The sequence below is a fragment of the Numenius arquata genome, chromosome 4 (genome assembly GCF_964106895.1).
Source record: "Numenius arquata chromosome 4, bNumArq3.hap1.1, whole genome shotgun sequence".
Taxonomy (NCBI): domain Eukaryota; kingdom Metazoa; phylum Chordata; class Aves; order Charadriiformes; family Scolopacidae; genus Numenius; species Numenius arquata.
This window is the reverse complement of record NC_133579.1, coordinates 25,390,689-25,416,437: the sequence shown is the minus strand read 5'-3', so window position 1 is coordinate 25,416,437 and position 25,749 is coordinate 25,390,689. Positions and strand designations below refer to the sequence as shown.

The window sequence follows — 25,749 nt, the reverse complement described above, 5'->3', positions numbered from 1 at the left end:
ATCTTCTGCAAGAAGGAAGGTCAAATACAGCTGCAGTAACATTATCCTATGCCTCGGCCCTCACTCTGTGGACAGACAGGGATAGGAACGCCTGTGGGGTTGGATTCCTGCGGGGCCCACAAGTTCTGTTAACCTCCTGGAGAGTCACGTTTTGAACCGTACGAGCTCTTCCGTGGAGAGGCCCCGGTGGAACTGGGCCACGGGCCCCCCCCCGGAAGGCAGCACGGAGGGTGTAAAGCCGGAGCTCAGCGTCTGCGCCTGCTGTGCATGAGGGAGGATGCGACAAACCTACAGCTTCTCCCCACCCGCCCCAGAAAACCCAGAGGGACTACTTCACACCAGGCCCCGTTTTCCCGCTGCCATTCCTGCAGAGGCCGGGAGCTCTAACCTGAACTCCTGGGCTGGGGCTTCTTTTTAAAGAAAAACTACCTGTTATTGTTCGCTCTACTACTTTCTTTGGCATGGGAAGCGAGAGAATCTTTGCATTTGGGAATTTTATTTATTATTAGCTTATTCCACCCAGCCTTTCACTTTCTGGGAAATATCTGATGAGTAAATCGAACATAGGGATATCAAAGTAGACACATTTTTGGGAAGAGGAAACGGTCATATTACAGTATCTAAAAGGGGATTGTTTATCGTCAAATAGAGACAAGTTCTCAATTCTTCTGTAACCTGAATTTAAAAAGATGACTGACTGGGGTTTATAACTAGTAAGGATGCTAATAGTAAAAAGTTAATCAAACTTGCTGATTATATGCCGATGTGGGGAATGTGTTAGCTCTTTCTCTCTCCCTAAATTTAAAGTGAAGTGAGGGGAGAATGGTCCAAAGTGTGGTCAAACGCTCTATAAAGTAATGTAGTCTAACACTTCTCTAGGTTTCTGTTATTGCAACTGTAATTTTAGACATTTGTACAGGTTATCTTGGACACAGGAAAAGTATATAGTCACAGACATAAAACACCTATGTATAAAATATAAAGCAGTGTTATAGTTACTAAAAAGGACATGCCTTATTGCTACAGCAATTCTTGCTTTTTATATATTGTACTGTACCACAACTTGTTTTGAGAATGTCATTTGCATAAATTATTCAAGTTTGAGAAATATTCACACATTTTGATTCTACAATATTTAAAATAAAACAATTTTCTAATGTGTCTCTTTATTAAAAGAGAAATAAAAATGTCATCTTGTAATTCTCTTAGGCCAGACACGAGGGTTTATACACCTTTTTTTTTTGTTTTGTTTTGTTTTTTCTTCTTTCTCGCTATTTACTTGCACAATGAAAGCCGCTGTTGGTACAAAGATTGAAGAGCTCTATATAATGGTGCTTTACACATTCACAATCGGTCTGTGCAATTGTGAAGTTCTATGAATGACCGAAGAATTACCAAACATATTTTCTAAATAGAAAGGAAAAAAGAAAATAATAAATCCTTGGTTCCCATTAAAACAACACCAGGTTGCGATTTGGACACTTGAATGAATTCCAATGTTTTAAAGCTGAGACTTCGAAAGAGAAAGGCATGTTTGCTGCAACATCCGGTGACTGTAATACCTTACTTGGAAAGGTAAGTGGTTAATTTGCATAATTTATAATTTTTATACTAAAGAGCATTTTTATATAAACCAGAAAAAAACCCCTAAACTCTACAGATAAAGTTCTTACCTCCAGTCACTGCTGCAGGTAAGGTTGACATCAAGCTGTACAGCGCAATCAAAAACATACTTACATCTTAGCTCATTTTACAGGTACAGCCATAATCAAGGCACAAAGATCTTCTACAAGTATTTTTCTTCAATAAAGTTGTACAAAATAATATTACATTTTACAGTCTGTACAATATAATAAACCAGCAGTAAAACAAAAAAATATATATAGGGAGAGGACCGTTGTCCAAGAATGATCAGAACTAAAAGGATCATTTGTGGACAGCACAAATAACGTAAGTGAGGGTGGTAAATTTTCTGCCTCGATGCAACAGGCTGAAAAGTAGCTGTAATTCAAATGCCTGAGGTGTGCGGAGACGCTTGGCTCCAAAACCCCAGAAAAATTGCTTTGTCTTCACTATTCCTCTCATTATCTACTCTACTTCCTGTGCCAGTAACGGCTTAAAAGAGGAGGTCACTTTATCAGTTGACCTGCAACTCAGAAATGCTAAAAACTGTGACAGAGTAATAAATATTGTGGTGCTGCTACATTGTGTGTCTACTTCCTCAACAGTATTTAATAACCTGATACAAAGTGCATTAATCTTTTTTTTCACCCATCAAGTACTCTTCAATGTCATGTTAAAAAGGAAACCCACACAGAGGGATAGGCATGACTTTAGTGTCATCCAGCTGACATACCAGTTTGAGCTGACGGTAACCTGCTGGAAAAAATTTAGCAGGTCGCGTTCAGTCAGAAAAAAAACAAAACCTAAGGGACCAGAGGTAGCCGAAGGGCTTAGTGGAATGACGAAGAAGTGGCATGTCAAAATAAAGCACAAAAATAGTCCCAAAAAGCATGAAGGAAAAACAACCCAAACTTGCTTCGAATCAGCTTTAAGGTTAAATAATTAAAGTAAACAAAGTGAAGAGACTGACATTTCTATAGTATATTCTTCCACCCTGTGTGGGGTAGTAGCAAGAGAAAGAGTAAGGAGCAAAGAATTTAAAACCACAGGTTCCACGGTGATCTCCCCTCACAAGAGTTCGTACTGGCGGAGATGCATCCTTTGAATGATGTCTCGGCAGTCGTTGAACACTCGGCGGATATTTTCTGTGTCCACTGCACACGTAAAGTGTGGGTAGCAATAATGCCGGCCGTCTCCGCTCGCCGTACTTATCCTCTGTGGAAAAAGCAGAAGAAAAAAAAATAAGGGTGAGGAGCTGAGTCACGAGAAGTGTCACATCGCAGTGGTCTACGGACTTATCGAGTACCGAGAAACCCGGGAAATTCTGTATATAGTTCATTAACATAAATAAATAAAGAGAAGGAACGTCTGTGGGCTAGTCCAGCATGAATCACAAATTCGAAACAAAGATAAAAACCGTTGTGGATAATATTATCGGAGCAGTGTATTACGACTTTGCAAGCCCCAATTTGCACAAGCTGGTCTCATTTGCACATGGCCGTGCAGCTGATCTGGCCGGCTGATGGCCCTGCAGTCTGCCACGCAGCTGTCCCAGGGTATTTTTTTTTCCTTCTTTTTTGGTGCCATCATGTGGCAAATTTTTGAACTCTTGTTTTAAATCAGCAACACAAAACTGAAAACCTCCCAGGTGTGAAGGGAATAGCGGCAGAGAACAGCCCCCTCCTGCTTCTGCTTCTTGAACCTGAAGGCCCTTGAAGTTGCCTTTCCTCAGCGCGCTTATTAGCCCAGCTGAAGAGTTGGCATCATGATTGATACCAAGACCGTGGTGAAATTACCATCAGAGTGGATGGGTTCCCATAGAACAATAAAAAAAAGCACAAATCCAGTAAACATCAGACCGCACAGAACTGAATTTTCGCAAGGCTACCACACAACTTTCAGGTTGCTAACTCAAGCTCCAGCATCACTTCACCCGCGGTTATCTTAACTCCCCAGGATCTTAACAAAGATTTTAAAAAAAATCATAATTTTGTTCTGTACTACTATAGGACTGACAAATATAAATCCATTCTAGATCACTATCTTGAATATAGAGAATGTCATGAAAGCAGAAGGTCAGTTCTTGGAATAATAATTTTTATAAAATTGCCCAAATTTTATTACAAATTATAATGGCTAAACAACAAAACCCACTGTTTTCTCTCTGACTGCACTATATTATTTTTATTGCAGTGATTTATTTTACATGTGGGATTGACGTTTTAAATACCTATAGCTACAGATATCAAAACCATGGCCATTTAAAGTCCTGATTTACATAATTAGATCAACAAGAAATTGCAAATTTTTGCAGGTAACTTAGGCTACGTTAGCTATTCAACACTAATTAAATAGGGGGCCTTCCAAAAGTAGACTAAAAATTATTGTCTTCTTACCAAGCTACAATCAATACCTAGTTCAAGGATTTCCTTCATGAAAAATATTAATTGAATAACTTAATCAATTGAGGAGTAAGTTGTTCAGACTATATTTAAAGCGCGAAGGACACTAAATAATAATGAAATGAGAAAAAAAAAAAAGTTTTACAAATTACTGCAATGGTGGCAAAATGCTGAAACTCAATTAAAATGTAGATTGTATTTGCCTGCAGGACCTGGGTTTCCAGACCTCCCAGAAAGGTTTGGGGAGATCTGGTTGTCTTGCAAAATTTGGGGGAAATCAAGACCCTTAGGAACTCAAGGGCTGAAAAGACTGTGGTGTGTCTGGACATTCACAGTGATATTAATTTTAAAACAGAAGTGCAGTAGAAGTGCTCTTTTTGATACAATAGCTGCTTTACATTTTTTTTCCCCCTGCAGATCTCTTCTATATGACGTTGGTATAATGTGACAAGCAGAGACCAGTTACTAAACATTCTTTTTCCTTGGAGAAAAAAAAATAAAATTGTTCCGCAAATGATGGCCCAGTCTGCTTTCCAAATATTCCTACACTTTTTCATTCTTCATTTTCAAGCCTCGGGGTAGTTCAGCCCTGGCCTGCTGCAGGGCTCCGTGGCTCTTTGGCCCTGCACCGTTTGAGACCCACGTCTGTATGTGCAGCCTCCAGCTGCCACCTTGCCCCCACCCCTTCCAGTACGTGTCCTTCAAGCAGCACAGTCCCCGTAGGCTGTAACAAGCGCATTAACATTTCTGTATGGTCTTATGTACTGATCAGACACTCTCTGACGTGCTCTTTCTAGGACTAAATGCTCTACGCTGTCATTGAGGGACAAGGTACAAATGATTGTACCCCCCTGCGATGTGGGAGCAGGGAACACACCACCCTACTGACCCAACCGTCAACCTTTGTCCTGTGTGTCGGTAAAATAAGTGTTCTTTCACTAAGTGTTGGCTTGTAGTCTACAGTAGTAAGCGGCCCACAATGTTCTGGCGATACCTAGTTACATATAATGTATGTCAAAGGATGTATTTTCAAAATGTTAAGGGTTTTTTTTTTTTTTTTGTCCCCTGACAGCTCTGTAGCTCTCTCATTTTAGGACAAATGCAGTATTTTCAAATACTCAAAACTCATTCTGAATAGTAGCGTGTTACTTAGCACCCGTTCAGAGGGGAAAAAAATATCCCCTGGGACAGCAAAGGAAAGTACATTTACCTTCCTACAGCATAAGTAGGAATATCTAATACCGGCGTCCCTATACCGTGGGGGGCAGGACAACAGTTTTCAGCGAGGAACCAAATGCGCTGTTTGTGTGTTTCAACAGCAGCTCCTCCACTGCCCTGATTCAGATTATTTTAAAAACCAGCAGGACCCAGAGGGGCCGTGCCGCTGCTTTAAAACAGGGGTTGCCTATACACCGGGGATGTATTCAAACAAAACAGCAGCAGCTGGAGAGCCCTGTGTACAAAACACAGACATGGGGCTGGGGAGCAGCACGCTGCCTCTGGGAAGTGCTTGGGAGGAGAAAAGATGTGCCTGAGCCCAGGGAAGGAGAATTTCCTACAAGATACGTCCTGCCATCCCTTACCCACCACTCCCCCCGCCATTAAAACCCTGCTGCCCAAGCCCACCGAGGCCACCAACCCTGACATCAGGAGCCCATGATATTTTGCCTTCCTAATACTCACACGCTACCGTGTAGCGACAGTTGTTGGAAATGTGTTTGTATTTAACTTCCTTCTAAAATTCTTCCAATTAACACGCTTTGAATTTGCCAGTACCAGTGTCTACAGCCAGGGAGGGTTTTAAGGGGTGCAAGAGCCATGGTGGTGATTTTCACACATATCCAGGCCTTGTGCAGACTTGCTACCATGATACTAATCACAATAAAGCTTATAAATGAATAAAAACAGAATTCTCTGAGCGGTGTCTGAAAACTTAACAGGAAAAGGTCATAAACGAAGAGACTTGGAAAGAAACATATAAAGCAGAGCCAAGAAGGCAGCAGGTAGAAAAATACACACCTTTTCTTCCTTGCGCCTGGCTCAAGACATGGGAGCCCTCCCCAGCCTCTATGCTGAGCTTATTTCCCCTGTCCCCATTGTCCCCTCCTCCCCGAAACCGGGGGCCTTTTGTGCCTGACCCCACGAAACTGGAAGTTGCCGTTTCTACTCGTCCCTTGCCCACCTCACCCGTGGCCTCCGTTACTCGGGGCACACGCAGCTGTTCAGGCCATCTATGGCAGCAGAAACACCTTGCTCGCAAGGCTGTCATTCCACACAGCCCACAAGCTTAAAGCAGCTGAAGTGACTACGTCCCTCGGCTTCTTGAGGCTGAGAAACCAAGCCCAAACCCAGGAGGGAGGCACACGAACACGGCTTATGGAGGAGATGCTCTCTGCCCGGCCTACGGCGCTTGCTGGGAAAGAGGGGAAAGCCCCACATTTCGCCAGTGAGTCACGGCAGGAAAGAACCTCTCCCTTGATGTGTTCTTTTTTTTTTATTTAAATAACTCTTGTGTTAATACAGTGCAATCCGACATTGTTCCTCATAAGCCGGAAGGTTAAGGTGGTCAATGGAAATCCCCAAAGCGTGAACATAGTTAATTGCTTCTTTCTTCCTTGTTGCATCAACAGCTGTAAATCCTAACACTTGTAAATGCATAATGACTTTAAAATTCTTAATTCTAATAATTAAATTTATTCTCTCAAACACCCTGTACAGTTTCTACCAGCAGGGCAAGAGGCAGAGAGTGCTGAGCTTTGGTTCTGGTCTCCGTTATTGCTTTGCGCTGTTGGAGCTACTCGATATGAGTGAAGCTGTAGGTGATGCTGGATTAAGCCCCTGTGTCTGACAGCAGCGCTGGGCTGTGACCGTGTGCCTGATAACTGCTTGTATCTGCGAAATGCAGACAACACCTCTTCAGCTCCAGCTTTGGAGGAAACCTTAATTACAAACATAACTGACTAGACAAGGAAACTGTCTTATGATTCCTCAGCAGGGCCACGACACCAGTCCTAGGGTGAGGCAAACCTCCTAACTGGCACAACAGAAATCTTATTTAAGGATAAAATCTGCTTTTTTGTTCATTGCCTCTTGCCAGCTGACCACTGCCAAAGCCCTTGGAGGAATGTAGGATTGAAATTAAAAGCTTCTTTGCTTTTACATGGACTGGACTGGTACACAAAATAAACATTCAAGGCAACAGCCAGTAGCATCTTGCAGGTAGACAACCACAGAAACCCCAGCTTACTGGCAATGGAAATAGCGCTCCGCGTTGTCCCCCTGCACAGAGATGGAGGGCTGCTGGCACCCACACCCAACCTGGCATCAAGCAGGCAGCCACACGGCTGTTTTCAGCTCTAACACTTACTTGCTGTGTGATACTTTGCAGGGCAGGTGACTAATATATAAAATGGGCATAAAAATGTGCAAGCAGTGGGGAAGGTTCTGCAAGATGGGCAGCTGATGAGAATTAGGGGATTGCCAGATATTCTCCTCTCCTTCTAGCTTTCTGCAAAAACCCATCAGTTTTCCCTAAATAAGCTATGCCATCTGCCAGTATTTCCTATGACAGAATCACACATAAGATCAAAATTACTCACTAAAAACTCATCCCGGATGAAGAACTTGGCTCTTGTGACTTTGGGGTCTTCTCCTGCATCTGGTGTTGCTGTTCAAATAAAAATAAATGACATCAGAAACATGAAGAGCAAACAATCATATACTTTTCATGATAAAAGACTGAATAAGGAAGAAGCAGTTGTTTGATACAGAAATTAAAAAATTAAACATCCACAGGAGATTCCTGATAGGCAATTTTAAAATAGAAAGGTACTGTAGAATCTGAAACAAACTTCTATGCCTTTAAGATCTCTTAGGGACCTCAAAATTGCTGAAATCTTTGCAACAATGTCATTGGTCATATCATAAAGGGGCTTAGTCACATACACAAGTTTGTTCACGTAGATATAAAACAAGTTGGAGTTAGGGTTTAACTTTTATCAGAAAATATGACTAGAAAAAGCAGCTGAGCTGTTCAGTTTCTGCAGCAGAGCAGCATCTCTTGAATAAAGCTTCTGCAGCTAGGAATTTGGGTTAAAAAACAATTAGTCCAAGATTACACTTGAAAAAAATGATAGCATCGAAAGGTCTTTTAATATATATTCACGTGTATTTTATTTCCAGGACCCAAGTCAGCAGAATACTTAGATACACTGCCCATCAAGGGGCCTTAAATTCTTGTTCAGCAGGAAACTCATTGGTCACTAATGGTTTGTTGGCAGATGAAGTCATCTCTATCCAGGCCACGTAACAACTATATTTACTGTAAGTGTAAAAAACAATACAGTGAGGAAATAACCTATTCATTTCCCGTCACTGTGATTTCTCCTCATTTAACATACCAGATCAGATGCTTATAAACACAATATGGTAAGGGGCAGAATTTATCAGAATATGGACACATATTTTTTACTCTTACTTAGAGAGCTAGGCATAAACACAGAGCAGCAGCACAACCAGCAGCAGCTTATGAGGTCAGTGCTGCCGTCCTTAAATACTGCCAGCTGGAATTAAAGAATAAATGAATGACTACTGGTTAAAAATAAAGAGCTACTTCATGTGTGAATATTCTGGATCACTTTGGATATCCACTGTGAAATCCCGCTGAGAAACACCAAAAGCTACTTTATTCTGACAACTGTCTTACTATAAAAAAATGTTGAAAATTTACCCAAACTCTGTGTATATGTGGTGTATGTTTGGGAGAGAGAAATTTGGATGATGGTGACAGAAGACTTCTGCTGAAACCCCTTAGCATTATAAAACTGGTGCCAGGTTAACTCCTGTTTTAGGACAGTTTACTTAACCTCTCCATTTGGAACTCAGCATCACGCTCCTGAAATTCCAGACCTGAATGAAAGCTGAAAACGGCTTATTACCACCTTCACTTCCATAACCTAGGCTGTTGTTGATGGTTAGTGGAGAACAAAAGCCTTTTCTGACAAGTCGCTGCAAATACTACGCCAAGGGTATGACTCGGGTAAGGCAGAGGCCAGTGGTCAGAAAGTGCAAGTTTTATCGCCTTTGCTAGACACAGACCTGAGATATTTGGAGGCCTTCTGCCTGGTATAAAACTGGCATAATGCCAAAATTTACTTATGCAATATGTTATTGCGGTGCAGGAATGATTGTACTTCTTGAAATGGTAAGAAACTGAACCCATGCTAATCGCTCCATCGTCACAGCTCCCTGGATATTTCTTGATGTGTTTTTTCCTCCATTAAAGTTCCCTTGCTGGGTCTGTTGGGCTTCTCGTCGGTATTCCAGGCTGAACTTTATTCAAAGGCTAAACTTTACTGAGTTGGAGGATGCAGAATGGCCGCAAAATAAGTCTAACAACTCCCTAACATGGCTCAGCACTGCGGGAGGCCCAGGCAGAAGCACCCGGCAGGGGAAAGACACACTCAGCAGCTTTGCTTTCCTGGGTTGCTCCAAAGCAGGGGAAGGCAGGTGCTCTGGGGCCAGCCCCCTGCAGTCCCCCCACAGCCAGAGCCCCCTCAGACCCTGCCTGACTGGGACACCTCCGAGCTACATGCTGCTGGCACGATCCTCCCCTGACCAACAGTCTGTGTTAAGGAATGGTGTGTGCTTATGAATTTGTGTGTGTGTGTGAGAGAGACAGAGACAGAAACTATGGGCTGGGCTATGGTAGCAGGTACAATCCCCGCGTGGTGAAAAACCTTACCATCCTCAGGTACAGTATAATGCGCATATTCAGGAAAGTAATCTTCGATTTTTGATTTCCCTGCCAAGACTTTTTCAGCCAGCATGTCCTGTTTATTCAAGAACAAAATGATAGAAATGGTCCGTAACCACCTGTCAAAAACAAACCAAATGTTTGTGTTAGCTCTCACACGTTAATCAAGGAAAACTTATCACTTCAACAGAAAATTTACTGTCCCTGCGTGGACCGAGAATGAAGTAGTGTGGAACATGCTTCAACAGAAAAAAAAGATGACCTAAATTATTGTTTCTATTGGGTTGCACCTGGGTTGGTGGGTGTATTTATAGGATTGATAAATACATTTATAAAACCTGCAGTAGACATTGCTGAAGGGAACAGTCTTCAAATATTGTTTTCTAAATTATCCTTTTGATATCAAGTAGGGAAAATGATGACATTTCCTAAAAGCACCACAGTCCCAAACCAGACATTACTGTCTACTTTCTTTGGTTCTGCTGAAGCAGGAGAAAAAGCCTGGAAATCTCGTTCCCTCAGACTGCTCTGTCTTAAGTAACAGTTCATCCATACAGACATCCTGTCTTTTAGGGATGGCCTGTATGACACCTGATGAATCAAAAAAAAAGTCTCTCCTCCAATTAGTACCTAGCCATTACCGTGATGATGTGCCTTTGGGACTTGCACTTAACATTTTTTCTCACTCTGCCTTCAATCACCTCTTAGTGCAGAGCAGCCTGATAGGCATGTTCTGGAAACTTTTCATTACCTTATTTTGTATATCATTTTTACTTATTCTCTATTAGGAACACACTCAGGTTGTCATTTGGTTCCATATCGAGAATTTACATGCACTGTGGCAGAATGGCAATTTAACGGCAGTTGCAATTAAATTAGATCTGAAATATCATCCCACAAGGCAGAGAAACTGCATGGTCTCAGACGTGGGTCTTATGAGAGTGGCTGCCCATGAGGGCATTGGGTGCCGTGTTCTAGGAGGAGACGAAACGTCATCTGGAGGATGCTCTCAGCCTTGGCCAAGCCAGCACAGTGATGCCAGGAAGGGGTCTCCCCTGCTTCCCTCCCAGCAGCCGGCACGGGGAGCTTTGCCCTTTCCAAGCTGTCCCCACACCCTGTGTCATTTTGGCAGCAGTGGTGAAAGGCCTTCTGCACCCTCTCTGCACTATGGCCCCCGCCAGGGAGGGGTGGACACCCTGGGGGTACCCCATGACCTCCCCCTGCCTGAGCATTTTCTGAATAAACAGCCTGAGCATATAGTAAGGAGAGTCTTATTTTGTAAGGGGTTGAGCTGTAGCTAAATTGGGGAGAGCGTTGGTGGAAAATGAGGTATGTTTTACCTATTATTCCAGATACTTTTGAAAAGGTCCAGGGATTCCCGTAGTCTGTTTGTGTTGTTGTCTTCCCTTATTACCATGTTGTAGCTGCTGCAAGCCACAACGAAGATGATAGCTGTGACATCTGGGCAGAACACACAGAAGAAAGACAGGAAAAAACATCTTTGTTATCCCAGCACGTACTCCTTGGGGAAACACTGCCATTACTCCCCAGACTGCCAAAAGTAACCCCAAAAATTTTCTATATTTTCTCCTTTATTAGTGACACACTATGTGTGAATATGAATACTAAGCTGCTCACATTCCAGAGAATAAGTTCAAAATAAACATATGGAATATTTTTACTTACCATTAAAGCATTGGATCCATTTTCTTCTCTCATCTCTCTGGCCACCTACATCAAACATGCTGTTAAAAAGCCATAGGATGTTATATCATTTATGTGCACTAGGAAAGTCACATGAAGCACGCAGCACGAGGGTTCAGTTTAAAAATCTGACAGTCCCAAGGACAGCGGTAGTAAAATACCACCCGAAGCGGAGAGATCTGCTGATGCTGTGCTGCACATCGGCCAGCTGCACAGCCCCACTGCCCTGCTCTCCCAGGAGAAGGCTACTGAACCCATAGAATGAGAAATATACTATTTTCCAAGGCAAGTGTTGACCTTTCCAGCCCACAGAAGCTCATGTAGTGTGTCAGGCTGGACCTACTGTATTATATAAACAAGGACAGTTTTCGGGCATATTTTGAAGGGTGGTGGGAAGAGGGCGTCTCCATAAGGAGGAGGACATGGAGACAGCTCTGCCCCTTCAACGCTGCCCCCTTTCTGGGCACGAACCGGCGAGCAGAGGCAGCCTGACAGCGGGCGTTTGTTACAGAGACATAGCGTAAAACTCTGACAAAGACAGAGCTTGCAGCCCTCTGGAAGGAGGGAGACATTTAACTCTCCTCATCCCACGGTACAAAGTCTGACTCGTGGCAGGACTCGCACTGATTTCTGCCAGATCTTATCCCCAAAAGTATTTTATGATTTTACAGTGCTATACCAATGAACCAGTTGTTAGTAAAAGCAGCCACGGACAACCCCACAATAGAGCATCACTGATATACATAACTAATATAATCTCTTTTTGCAAAGTATGAGGCAATTTTACTAGGACCTATGGAAAGAGAGCTAAAAAACCAAATGAAAAAAACCTGAAACCAACTCCCACCTTAAATCTACTATACCAAGCATACGTGAGCACAGACATCTGAACTACGTTGTTAAAAATTAGCATGGTATTAATAAATTATTACTAATAGACTTACTGGAAATTTACTTTATCTACTTGAAATCTTGTTTCAAAAATCCCTGATGTCAATACTCTGCATCTTAATAGGTCCTGAAATGAGAACAGAGAAGCTGATTAGCAAGGTTTTATTTCTAACCTCATTTTGTTTTTTAAAGGATGGAATATTATTTTCCATGAAAGTCTTAAATGTTCTGTTTAAATAAAGTTCAGTCAGACTTGTTGGTAAACCTGATTTGTCCATACTGACACAGCGGATACACACAAACATAGTATCTGCATGTGGCTTGTGCACACTCAGAAAGTGGGACTGTCCTTAGTGCACACCGAAACCTGTTATTGATGGTCATATAATTTTGTATGTGATGTGGATCAAAAAACTAAGAAAAAGATGTTATTCATGTTGTAAAGTCAAGTATTCAAATGTTAGGAAAGTCCAGATTTACAGTTGCCCAGGTAACCTTAATTCTGCTCTCTTTTGCACTGAATGAGACAGGAATCCTATCGAAATAATAGCTTGCGACTGAGTAATTAAAGCTCTATTACAGAGCACAGAGGAACAGAATTTAGGTTGTACATAAATCTGGCATTTCTTTCTTATTTTTCAAACTAGCAATACTTTACAACTTAAATAACATTCTTTTAATAATTAAAAAAAGAATAATTTCCTAGATTCTCAAAGGAAGCAGGCAAAAGCAATTTATGATGCATACCTCAGGCAACTAGCTCACCGTGTGCCATCGTCATCACCAGCAGCGTTTTTAACCTTGACTACCCAGCACTGCTGCTTGGGCAGTGGGTGCACAACAAAATCGGAGGCCGGAGAAAGCTGCCGGCTGCCTGATGGGGATGAACCCTCCCCGAGCAGCCACCTCTGTGCACGGCTGCCTGCCCCGGGGAGCACTCCCTTCCTGGGGCAAGGGAAGGGTGGCTGGGTCTAGCTTAGCCCTCCTTGCCACGCAGTGGCTGCGAAGGCGGGGAGGGAAGGAGGCAGTGGGCAGTGCAGAGTCCAAGCCTGCCGTCTGCTGCTTCAAGTACTCTGGTAGCTGGCAGACTTCTGCCGCTTTGACAGCCGCATGAACCCAGCTGAAGGCCGCTTATTTAATTATTTTGGTTGTTTTATACGTTACTGTCATTTTCTGTCACTTGCTGACATTTGTTATTGGACTCAGTCATTATTTCGAGATGGTGCAAAAAAAATACTAAAGAAAGCAAGGGAAAAAAAGAAAGCAGTGATTTTTATCAGTTAATTCAGCAGGGCAACTGATACAGCATAACAGGATGAAAACCCAAAAGCAAAAGAGAATACTTCCTTTAAGGCAAAAGTTTTCTGCCTGGCGAATACCAAAGGCCTTTTCTGATCTTTGGAGACAGAGCATTTCTTCCCAAAGGAAACATCAGGAAAAACTTCTAGATGATGAATGACTGCTCCAGGTAGAGAAGGGCCTCCCAGGAACAAAGAGGCCAACACCAACATAAATAATGAAAACAAAAACGAGGCCTTGCTTCATTGACTTCTCTCTCCAGCTGAGTGGTATCAATGCTCAAATCAGACCATGAGGTCTAGACAGAGTAAGTCCCAGTGCTACTGCTTTGGTCTGAACATGTCTTGAGGGTGTTAATAATTGATCCTATATTGGGTCAACTATACAAGTTTCACTTTATAATACAGTGCATACTACTTTTTACTGCCTTCTCTTTCAGGATATGGTCAGAGCCATTGGACAGGCTTATGGTTATAGACCTGAACTAGTTCTGAAGGAACAAGCTCTGCTCCACATACTTCCTCGTGTGATCTTTGGCAAGTGACTTCGTTTCTCTGAATTTCAGTCCCTGATGGCACAATGAGATTTGGCAATTTTATTTTTTTAAGGGCATCCACCCATTATACACTTTGCACAGTTAGACCAAATTATCCAGTGCAGGGATTCTCTTCTGCCACCTGTATTTGCACTTTATGACGTGGCCCATGATCTTGGCTGAGACTACTAGATGACAGTGGGATACTGGCACTGAAAAATAAATACCTCAGAATAAGTTTGCTGAAGAGACATCCTGCCCAAGGAAACCACACAGCCTGAGCTCGGGGAAGGCAGTCGAAGCCGTGAACCATGGTGAAGCCCTTTCTTACTTGGAGGCTGCACCACTTCAGCCTTAACTTTCCTGAATAATTCTGACATTAGAGCACTCTATCAAGATGACTCTATCATGATATCTGCGAAAAAAAGTGCACTGTCCTGCAAATCAGGCTTAAATAGAAACTATCCTGCCCACAGGAGATGGGCACAGGTTGGAAAGAAGGTGTCTGCACGCCTGCAGAGAAGTCCACAAGGTCTGCTGCTGCTGCTGGTGCTCTCCCCTGAATTTGAACACTAGACCCACTGCAGGCTTCTACTTCTGCAGGACCAGTCTGATGGACCCAGGAAGCCTCCCTCTGGGTTTCCATCACCTCCAGCACTGAAATAAAACACTGCTTCTGCGTAGCAAAGGTTGGTGAGGGAAATCATAGGCTTTTATGTTTATGTATGTTTCCTGTTCCCTTGGCTTTGTTTGCGGGACCCAGAATCGAAAGCAAGAAGAAATAACAGATGTATTACAGGAATCAATGACCGACATATAATAACAGTAAAAGACAAGCTTGCACCACCAAAAAGCCTCTTCTTTAATATCCATTACTTAAATTTCTAGACTGTATTTTGATATTATGCATTATGCCCTATTTCAGCTGCTGTTGGGACTAAAATAAATTACATAAAGAATTCATAGGAATGGGCACCTTGGTTCAGACCCTACCCCATTAGTTATACTAACCTGATCTGTGGGTGTGTAGTCATCCATGCTGACGCTGTCAATTCTTTCTAAAAAGCTAGAAGAAAAAGAAACACGCGCTTAGATATGTAAAATGCTGTGTAGTATCACACTTTTCACTGCCTTTTCTGGGTTAGACTCCTGCTGCAAAGTAAAACACAAGTCCAATGGTAAAGGTATGAGTCTGATGATTTACTTACATTTATTGAAGTTACGTTTTCTGAGTCAAACAGCTTTTTACCCAGACTTTGTTTCAGTACAGCACTTCTACACTTACCATTATGCAGTACCCGCAAGTGGTGCAAGCGCAGTTAAATGTTATAATTTTGTGAGGTCCACTAAAAAATACTAAGACTAACCATGTGTCATAACATTATATGGTTGTTCAGACATAAAAAAGATTTTGGGGTTTAAATAAGAAAATGGGGTGACTGGTTGCCTTTATTTAGCATAATACTAATTTAGCATGTTATGTTAATTATGGTCTCAGTAATGTTGGCAGAAAACACTTGTTAATATATACAAATATCTTTGGATTGACATGCTGCCCTGGAACACCGCAACTAAAGCATAAGAAGTGAAACCAAAACTGACACGAAGGGGAGGTTAACCAATCTGAGTCTTTGTGTTGCCAAAACGCAGCGAGATGCATAAGGTGAAACAAAAACTTACAACTGCAGGGAAGGGCAAGAGAAAAGGGAATCAGAAAAAAAGGGGGAAGCCACATTCTCCAATTCTTTATAAAATCTTTTCAAGCTTTAATCCTTTCCTAGAACATGTTAGAATGGCAGTATTAAGGACATAAAAATGTGATTTTATATGTACAGCTAAAACAGGCAGGTTCTTCTCTCTCACTTTCACCCATTTCTTAGAGTTCGTGTGAGCCCAGCTGGCTCATTGTCCCCAGACTGCCCCTATGACTTAGAAACTTTCTTGAATTTCTGCATTGTTATCTGGTATTTGGCAATGAATATCATAGAATCACAGAATCATAGAACGGTTAGAGTTGGAAGGAACCTTAAAGATCATCAAGTTCCAACCTCCCTGCCATGGGCAGGGGCACCTCCCACTAGAGCAGGCTGCTCAAAGCCCCATCCAGCCTGGCCTTGAACACTTCCAGGGATGGGGCATCCACAACTTCCCTGGGCAACCTGTTCCAGTGCCTCATTACCCTCACAGTGAAGAATGTCTTTCTGGTATCTAATCTAAATCTCCCCTCTTCTAATTTAAAACCATTACCCCTTGTCCTGTCACTACATCTCCTGACAAAGAGTCCCTCTCCGGCTCTCCTGTAGGCTCCCTTCAGATATTGGAAGGCTGCTATGAGGTCTCCCCTGAGCCTTCTCTTCTCCAGGCTGAACAACCCCAGCTCTCTCAGCCTGTGTTCACAGGAGAGGTGCTCCATCCCTCTGATCATCTTCGTGGCCCTCTGCTGGACCTGTTCCAACAGGTCCATGTCCTTCCTGTGTTGAGGACTCCAAAGCTGGACACAGTATTCCAGGTGGGGTCTCACGAGCGCAGAGTGGAGGGGTAGAATCACCTCCCTCAACCTGCTGGCCACACTTCTCTTGATGTAGCCCAGCATGTGATTGGCTTTCTGGGCTGCCAGCACGCACTGCCGGCTCATGTTGAGCTTCTCATCCACAAGCACTCCCAAGTCCTTCTCCTCAGGGCTGCTCTCCAGCCATTCTCTGCCCAACCTGTATTTGTGCCTGGGATTGCCATGTCCCAGGTGCAGGACCCTGCACTTGGCCCACCAGCTGACTACAATATTATCAAGACTTCTTTATCAACTGGCAAGTTTTTCTCAATTTTACTTGGGTGTGCATGTGGAGTCTACTTAATTGCAGTGGGAAAGAGGAAAAACCAGTGAACTCTTGACTTGCAACGTGACTCACTGTTAACACAGGGGTCACACACACACTGACCAGTTGAAAAAATATACCCCTAAAAGCCTCTTTGTAATTCTCATACCCTTTTCCCACGGATACAAACTGAAAGGGAAAGAAAATATGCTCTGTATATATTTACTTATACTATTTTTCCTTTTTGAACCTCCATTGTTATAACAGGGGAAACAAAATGCAGTATCTACAGTTTGAATATCCAGCTTTTCTTTCTGGATGATCAAGGTGTCACAGCTAAGCATATTGTTTAAAAAATGACTGTTTAGCGCAACACAATGGGTGCCTGATAACAAAACTATCCTGAACAAACTCTGAAGAAAAATAAATTTTTTACGAAACCTCCTCCCCTGCCAAAAGCCACCATAAACTTATCTAAAGATATAAAAGTACATCTTTAGAGTCAGCTACAGTCACCATAAGAAAGCAGTTGTGTTCAGACCGAACCTTTTGGTCAGAAGATTTCCATCACCTTAGAAATATTTATCAAGCAAAGTTTAACTTCAGTTAACCCCACAGTTAATGCAGACACCGGAGCAGAGCAATGTATTTTTAACTGGTGCACCTATCGTGAACCCAACTCTCATCTCATGCTTGCAGCACACGAGATAAAAAAAGAAGGCACAAAACTCCCGAACCAAAAATGCCTCCGAGCTGAATTTCTTCCTTAAACAAGGAGTAATTTTCCTTAACATGGCTGTTCAGGCAACACTCCTGTACTTCCAAGTCTGCTTCAAAGTTTTCTGCCCAGTTTCTTTACAGATTGATCTGACAGGCTGTGTGACAGCCACTTTTCATCAAGGTAAAAGAGGAATAAAGGGTAAAGAGGGATAAATCCAGGTCTCTGAGTGCAGTATGGTGGCAAGTTTGTTAAACAAGCTTGGAGAAAACGGGCAGGAACCTGAGGGAGAGCTAGCAAACTGCTGCTGTGGGCAGCGCAATTGCTTGCACAGGTCAGGATCGATAAACTCAACAGAAGTCAGGGGAGAAAATGCTCCTCAACTACGGCTGAGTCAGAAAAGGGCTCTGGTTTAGACTGTGGGCAGAAGCAAGCATTTGTGCACAAACATGACTCCATCACAAACCTCACCAGACAGCGTGAATTGGTGCTTTTCTTGCAGAAGCATTCCTTCTGGAGTTGATGTATAAATCAGAGACGCTGTATCTTGACCCCCCAATATCAAGGTCATGTTGGCAGAATTCATCCAAAATGATTAAACATGGTAATTAGTACCAATTCACATCTCTCTCACCTATATATACAGCAAGCACTTCAGGGAGGTTATTGGCTGTTAGCATTTGCATTTTCCAAACTGGTAAATTAAGGTAAAGAACTGAGGAGAGATGCAGAGTTACACTACAGATAATCCATGGCAGGGTTGGGGAATGAGTGAGTCTCCTAATCAGACGTCTTAGTATCAGCCCAAGTTGTCTTCCATTTAGAAATCGTCACCCTCCTCCCATTAAAAGGATTGTTTTCAAATACCCTAAACTGCAATACCACAGTTACAAGAGTGAGCTCTGACAAGTATCACACACTGAAAAAATATCACTTGACATAGCAGCCATAATGTTTCATACTTGTAAGGTTGCTGGCCACATGCAACCTATATTAAAACAAATGCCATGATTTATAAGGTTTTACCTGCCATTCCACTGTATTGAGCTGCAATAGTATCACTAGCATCCAATACATCAACATGCAACTACTATTAGGATTTGGCTAAATTTTGTAGCTTTACAGAAACTTAACCTTTGCAGTGTGTGATGGACAGGCTTCCTAATATTTCTTTTGCAACTACATTAAATTTGCACTGAGATTTATAGACACTGAAACACCAAAAGCTATACTCTTTTGAAAGAAAATCAGTTCTTGAGTATCCATCCTTCATGTAAGTTCCTTACTTGGCTAATTAGCACAGTATAAAAAGATAGCTCTGACAGGCAAATGTACATAGTAGGTACAAGTAATGGATTCCAGATGAGATAAGGAGTCAGTACTGCCTCATTACTAAATACACTAACTTCATTCTCATTACTGTATTAAAATGGGAAAACTGGAATCACTTTTCTAAATTGCTTTCTAAAGAATGTTAATTTCTACTAAAGCTAAATGCCTTTAATAATTATGTTCTGGCATAATATACATTCTTTTATTCATACACATATATACACACACCAGCAAATTTTAAATTTACATTACTAAAATTTCAATTTAAAGTGCTTAAAGTATGAAGATACCTCCCAACTGTGGCAACGCTCATATCTCCACTCAAAGAAACAGTGTGAGGAAAACACAATAGCAGAAAAATGAATAGAAATGGACACCAGTATCATTTATTCTCTTTTTAGATCCTGTTTTTTTCAGCTCAGGGATAAAATTATTTTCACAGAATTATGCCTTTTTACAATACTGACAGGTCTTCTATTTATGCAGCTTCTATAGAAACCCATACTCAGGAGTTATGTCAATTCTGCAGTGACTGCTTTTCATGCATGTGCAATGAACTTTAAACTCATGTATTCAACTCAACTGTGAATAAAACTGTAACATATGATATAATATTTAATATTTTTATTTCACAATTCTGGATTTATTTATGAATGATTCAATCTGATAACGAATATGACATTTAGGTTCTTCTTAATTTTACAGTAGGGTGTTTTCCTTACATGAAACAGCACAAACTACTTTTTTTTTTTAAATAAATTAGGCAAGATATTGGAAGGAAGGTCTTCACTGCTCTGTTTGGAAATGCAGTGGTTTGGTTTGCCAACAAATTAAAGCGAAGAAAAATGGACTGATAAAGTTAAAAAAAACCAATCACGAGCTACTGACATTATTATATCTATTATTAAGCTGATCTGTAGTTTTATAAATATCTTCAGTGAGTTTCCTAGGAAACTCAGCTGACACTTAGTTTGACAAGCAATCTCTAAATTTTATATTATGCAAGCTGTGAACACAAAAGTACAGGTTTTAGATGTGCCTGCCAGTGCATGTGGGAACTATCAATAAGCATTATTCTCTTTAAAAACCATGGCAATTTGAGCAGCAGTAGCAGCTATATAAGAATTTCTGAAAAAAGGATTCAGAAATGCACAAATAAAGAAGAGGTAATCGTACATGAAAATCCTTTTCTCACTGGGTAAATCACTATGTGGCTCTGAATAGATATTCTGACCCCACAAACAAAATCACAATTAAAAGGAAAATCATGTCTTGAGAATAATACGATAGACACAAACCCCATGCTATATTTGTAAGTGTATTTTGACATCCAAAAAATTGGAAAAACGAAGTGCTAAACGACAGATCAATACAACTAACTACACATTTTAATTAATCTTCATCTACTTCAACCATTTTTCATGCTGTCACCACAACATTTCAAAGGCCTTGTATCAAAAAGTTGCTGTGGAAAACAAGAAATCAAACCCACGTCAAAATGCTTGTCTCTTTAAAAGGAAAAGGTAAAGTGGCAAATCTTTAAGGCTGTAGCTCCAAGTTCTCAGAGCTTCAAATTTATCCTCAAATAAGTTGTTGGGGTCAGCAAACCTCGACATTTCTGATGGGCCATTAAGAGTTTTGCAAACTACTCAGCCAGGCTCAAAAACCTTCAGAAGCACCACAATCTACTATATGAAACCATCCAGGACCAGGACTTTGAATTCCACCCTCTTTGGACTGCAATAAGTCACAGATGAGGCAGACATTTCTCAATAAGAACACCTACCCCAGGTCTCTAGGGAGCTGAAATGGAAAAAATACCTTTTTTTTTTTTTTCCCCCCTGTTGCAGTTATTAGGGACAACATCAAGATTTGACCTATTTTTTTTCCCCTTCTTTCCATATATACATATATATGTATATATTTATATCCATAAAAACCACACATATATATATGTATACATATACATATATATATGTATTTTATCAGTTAAGGGATGACAATCCTGTTAATTCTTCTTGCAATATTTGAAATAGGAAACTATGGATTTCTGGTTTCGAGAATACCTTAGGCTCCACAGTTGGGCTTCAAGCAACCTCACGCTATTCTGATATATTTCCTGGTAACTGAGAAAGTCATAACGAAAACAGCCCCCCCATAATACTCTAACCCCTAATGGATTAATTTTCCCAAGTCATTTGCTGGAATATCATCAGAAATCCCTCAGAAGACGTTGGTAAAATTTAACGGCTAAGGATTTTCCTGTCAAACTGAAATTATAGAATCATAGAGTGATTAGAGTTGGAAGGGACCCTAAAGATCATTGAGTTCCAGCCCCCCTGCCATGGGCAGGGACACCTCCCACTAGAGCAGGTTGCTCAAAGCCCCATCCAGCCTGGCCTTAAACACTTCCAGGGATGGGGCATCCACAGCTTCCCTGGGCAACCTGTTCCAGTGTCTCACCACCCTTGGAGTGAAAAATTTCTTCCTGATATCTAATCTAAATCTCCCCTCTTCCAGTGTGAAGCCATTAACCCTTGTCCTGTCACTACATGCCCTTGTAAGAAGTCCCTCTCCCGCTTTCCCGTAGGCCTCCTTCAGACATTGGAAGTCACTATATTTTAAATACAGCTTCAGTGTGGTAGTGGAGTTTCCCCCCTCTCTCCCTCCAAGCCGCTCTGCAGCCGCTTCCCACTGGGATCAAGTGCAGCAGGGATGGCAGGACAAGGCAGCAGGCTGGGAGGGATCGAAACCAGTTTTTGGATGGGCCTAGCTCACCTGCGCCCTTCTCTTCTCCAGCTTTGAACCCACCAATTGCTGTTACGGGAGAGAACACCCAGTGCAAATAGGTGAAATTACTTATTTATCTGTGACGGGTTAGGAACCTACGCACTGATATCAAGTCACTGCCGAGCGTTTTTGGCATCTCCCAAGAGCGCCGGTTCCCCAGGAATTCCCTTTTGCTCCCGGCGGTTCAAAAATCACCAATTTCAACATGAACCCCCTCCAAACGTCCCTCCAGCCGCTCGCCCGGCTGCGACACGTCGAGGTGTCAGCGCGAGGGGGGGTGTGGGGGGGGAGGACACGGGGACAGCCGCTGCCCCCCGGTGCGGGCGCGCGGCCGGCAGGGGGCAGCCTCGGCCCGGCCGGGCCCGAGCGCCCCGCCCCGCCCCGGCATCTTCCCCGGCCCGATCCCCCCGTCGGATTTCGCGAAAATAACAGGTGAAACCCGAACTTAAGAAAGATCTCCGGCACTTACCTTGCTAGTCTTTTTTTTTCTGGGATTGTATTTTTTTTTTTTTTTTTTCCCAACTTGTCAAACCCTTGCTTTCCCAGGGCCTGCCAGCCTCCCGGGGGGGCCACACGCCCGCTCACCCCGGGCTGGCAAAGGGGCTGCAGGGAGACTACCAAAAAAAAAAAATTATCCATAGAAACAGCTGTATTTAAATTTTAAAGACTTATCCACAGAAACGCACCTTCAACCATCCGCAACTCGCGGCTCGCCAGCCGGGAACCTGTGGCAGTCTGGAGAGGAAAAGGGTAAAGGGGCGGCCAGGAGGGAGAGCAAAGTACAGCCATGGCTGAAACCCGCCAGGCTCATTAACAGGCCGGTAAAGTTCAAGGATTTGTGCTTTAAAGCGTATGGGCAGCCTGATGCTCAGGGTGAGGCGGCAGCTGGGGGCAGGTCACCCACCAGCCTGCTGGGGACCACGGAGGATGCATCCCGGGCTGTACAACTTTTGGCAAAGCCCTGCGTTCCTCCATGGCAACACCAGCTGCTCTGAGCTTGCTTCATAGGGAGAGGGGCAACAAGACTGGAAAGGGTCTCAGGCCACCGATGGCGATCTCTCCCAGAGACACAAGCGATGGCCCTTTGTTGTCCCAGTGTCCGTACCACCCGCTGGTGGCATGAGCACCTCAACACGGAAGCATAGAATCCATCTTGTTTTGTTGCCCCAGCCACCATGAAGTCATCAAGAGCGAAGCCATCACGAGACCCTTTATTGGTACCAGCAGAGTATGCTCCCCAGTAATCCCACAAAGCGGGAAAACTCTAGCTTAAACCCCCATTTACAGACGATGACTTTGGCCGAGACATTAAAAGCAAAGATGGATGACGATGGACACCACCAAGAGCTCATCACCATTCACCTTGTTACCCTTCCCTGTAATGAGCCGGAGAGCTGGCACCTATCAGAAACATGTTTGGTAAGGATAACGAAAGTACAAAATCTGTAGAAGAGTTTTCCTAGTCTATGGGCTCGGTGAAGAGAGTTTCCTAGCAGACTTCCATTTTAACCTCACTTTCTCCACCACCACGTTGTCTTTTCTCAGTATATACTGCAGAACATCTCTAAGATTCACAGGCTTTGGCACGTGTCCAGGTATTACAAATGCACAGAAAGTTCGACTGCATTAAACGGTTCAAATATATGAGTAGTACCCCTCTTCTGCTTAATAGCAACAATCTCATTTCTATATTTTTTAACTAATACATGAACTAAACTGAAAAATGAATAAACAGTATGACTTCCATAACCGCTTGCCCCCACTGTTTCCTTAAATTTGTTAAGAAGCAGTGTGAATTTTGGGAAATGCATTTCTTCCTTCTAAATTTAGCAAACTAGCCACTTTTTGGCTTAGCAGATGTTTTTGCTTTCCGAGCGAGAGGCCTATGGGGATCATCATTAACCCTCTTCTTAACATAAACACTGACTAAGACTTATATCTGGAAAACTGTCATTCACACAGAAAGGTTAACAGGCTCCAGCAGAAATGAGACTCATCATCTGCAACTTCTGCTATGTAGGATCTCAGAGAAGAGGGAAGAAGACTGGCAAAGAGAGAAAGAAGAGGAAAGCTTATTTATTTATTTATTTTAAAAGGGACAATATTCTTCTGTCGCATGTGATCAGATGTTTTACTCCCGGGGGTGCAAGCGGCCGAGCTGTTGCAAAACACAGACTAAGAATGAAGCACTGATAAAATGTGAGGCTTAGACCAGCATATGCAGAACCTCCTTCTGACCACATTCACATCAGCTTGCATCTGACTTCAGTGAACTTTCTTCTTCCTCATGAGAACACAGTCCTAGGCCGATACTAATTATATGCATATTGATACACTGGTGGAGCGCTTATATAGACACAGATATGAGTTCTGCAATGTAAAGGCTATGCAGAGCACATTCTGCAATTATTAAGTGCCACTTTGAACAGAGCACCAAGAGATAATAACCTGAAAACAGAAAGCTCATATTGCATTATCCAAAGAGATCTGGATGCTGACTGCTTTGTGAGCTGATGTATGACAGACTAGGATCTCTTCATCCACTGTCTAAATGAAACAACTGTTTAACATCTTCCAGTAACTACACAGGCTGGTGCTGGAAGGGAAGCAGAGAATACCTGAAACATCAGATGAGTTACACGGGCAGAATGCAACCAACCATCCCCTCAGAACCTGGAGAATATGCTTTTAGACAGAATGATAGATCAAAACCTTGATTTTATGTCCCACTAACTAAAGTGCAGAGATTCCACCTCCACCTCTGCAGGTGAATTCTTCAAAAAGAACTTGGATTTTTATGCTCAGAAAAGCCAAATTACAGGCAAAAGCCTTGAGAATATTTGGAGCTGTCAAACGCATCAGGTTTACAAGCACTAGTCTATACCACGAGGTTACCAGGGGATGTCAGAAATTAACAAAATGTGTTTTCATTGAATGTTGCAAACACAACTTCCCCTGTTATTTTCAAGTTTACTTTGCTGTGATATGGAAAAATTATTCCAGTGCAACTTACACATTCTGGTTGATGGTTTTGTTTTCAAAAATTGTTGCACTGTGGATATCTTCTTAGTGTTCACAAAATCCACTAAGTGGTGTGAGCCCTTAAGAATGCCAAATTCAGGTTAGAAACGGCACTAGTTGTTGGAAATTAAAGATCACTTGCTCCGGTGGGAAGTAGTTTGGAATAGTAAGTCTGCTATGGTGATTGCCAGAAAGGAAAAACCAGTTTGACTGGAGTTTTCTACAGGAGGCTGATAAAAGAGAAAGCAGAAAATCCCCAAAGAGGAGAAGCAAAGGTAACAAAACACAGACTTAAAAGGAAGTCATGAGAAGTTTGTGTTTACCTGTGGCACCAGTCCAAGCTCAGTGCAAGAGAACTTCCTGCCAAGAGATTTCACATCTAAAAGTCAAACCAGATGATTCAAAAAAGAGGGTAATAGTAGCCCCCAGAAAACCCAGATGAAGAAAAGTGAACTCTTCAGGGTGGTGAACGCTCCAAGCCAGGAAAAGCACACATGCATGTTTATTACTGTTTTCAGATCTATGCATTTTTTGTGACATGTAAATGAAAGGAACAGTGTCTTAAAATCCTGAGCAATATGAGAGTGTATCTGTTTGCTTTCACTACCACATGTTTGTCAGCTGTTGACATGATCCAGAGAATTGACATGGCTGGAATCCTGGTGAGTGCTAGGGTTAAACAGGAGGACTGGCACTAGTTGCAGGGCTTAATATTTGTATCACAGGATGAGGTCTCATGAGGATGTCTTAGAGGCTCCAAGACACAGACAGCACCTGGAGTTCCTATAGATATCTACCATTTGAGGAATATGAGGGCTCCTAACACGTGTCCTACCAGCAAAGCAGCTTTCTAGGGTTGCATGTAA

At 42.4% G+C, this 25,749-nt stretch overlaps 1 protein-coding gene across 2 annotated transcripts in view; it reads right to left on the bottom strand.

The window, feature by feature from the left end:
• Positions 1-877: 877 nt before the first annotated feature.
• The window catches only part of GNAL (G protein subunit alpha L), a 201,935-nt gene continuing 177,063 nt past the window's right edge, over positions 878-25,749 (bottom strand). Inside the window, exons 6-12 of one of the 2 annotated variants that reach the window (XM_074146130.1) lie at positions 15,221-15,275; positions 12,429-12,502; positions 11,467-11,525; positions 11,121-11,241; positions 9,769-9,899; positions 7,625-7,692; positions 878-2,838 (exon numbers count right to left, since the gene is read on the bottom strand). In XM_074146130.1, coding sequence (XP_074002231.1) covers positions 2,692-2,838; positions 7,625-7,692; positions 9,769-9,899; positions 11,121-11,241; positions 11,467-11,525; positions 12,429-12,502; positions 15,221-15,275 — 655 coding nt within the window. In that variant the 3' untranslated portion in view covers positions 878-2,691. The remainder of the gene's footprint in view (positions 2,839-7,624; positions 7,693-9,768; positions 9,900-11,120; positions 11,242-11,466; positions 11,526-12,428; positions 12,503-15,220; positions 15,276-25,749) is intronic. The other variant, XM_074146129.1, reaches the window with a different exon arrangement.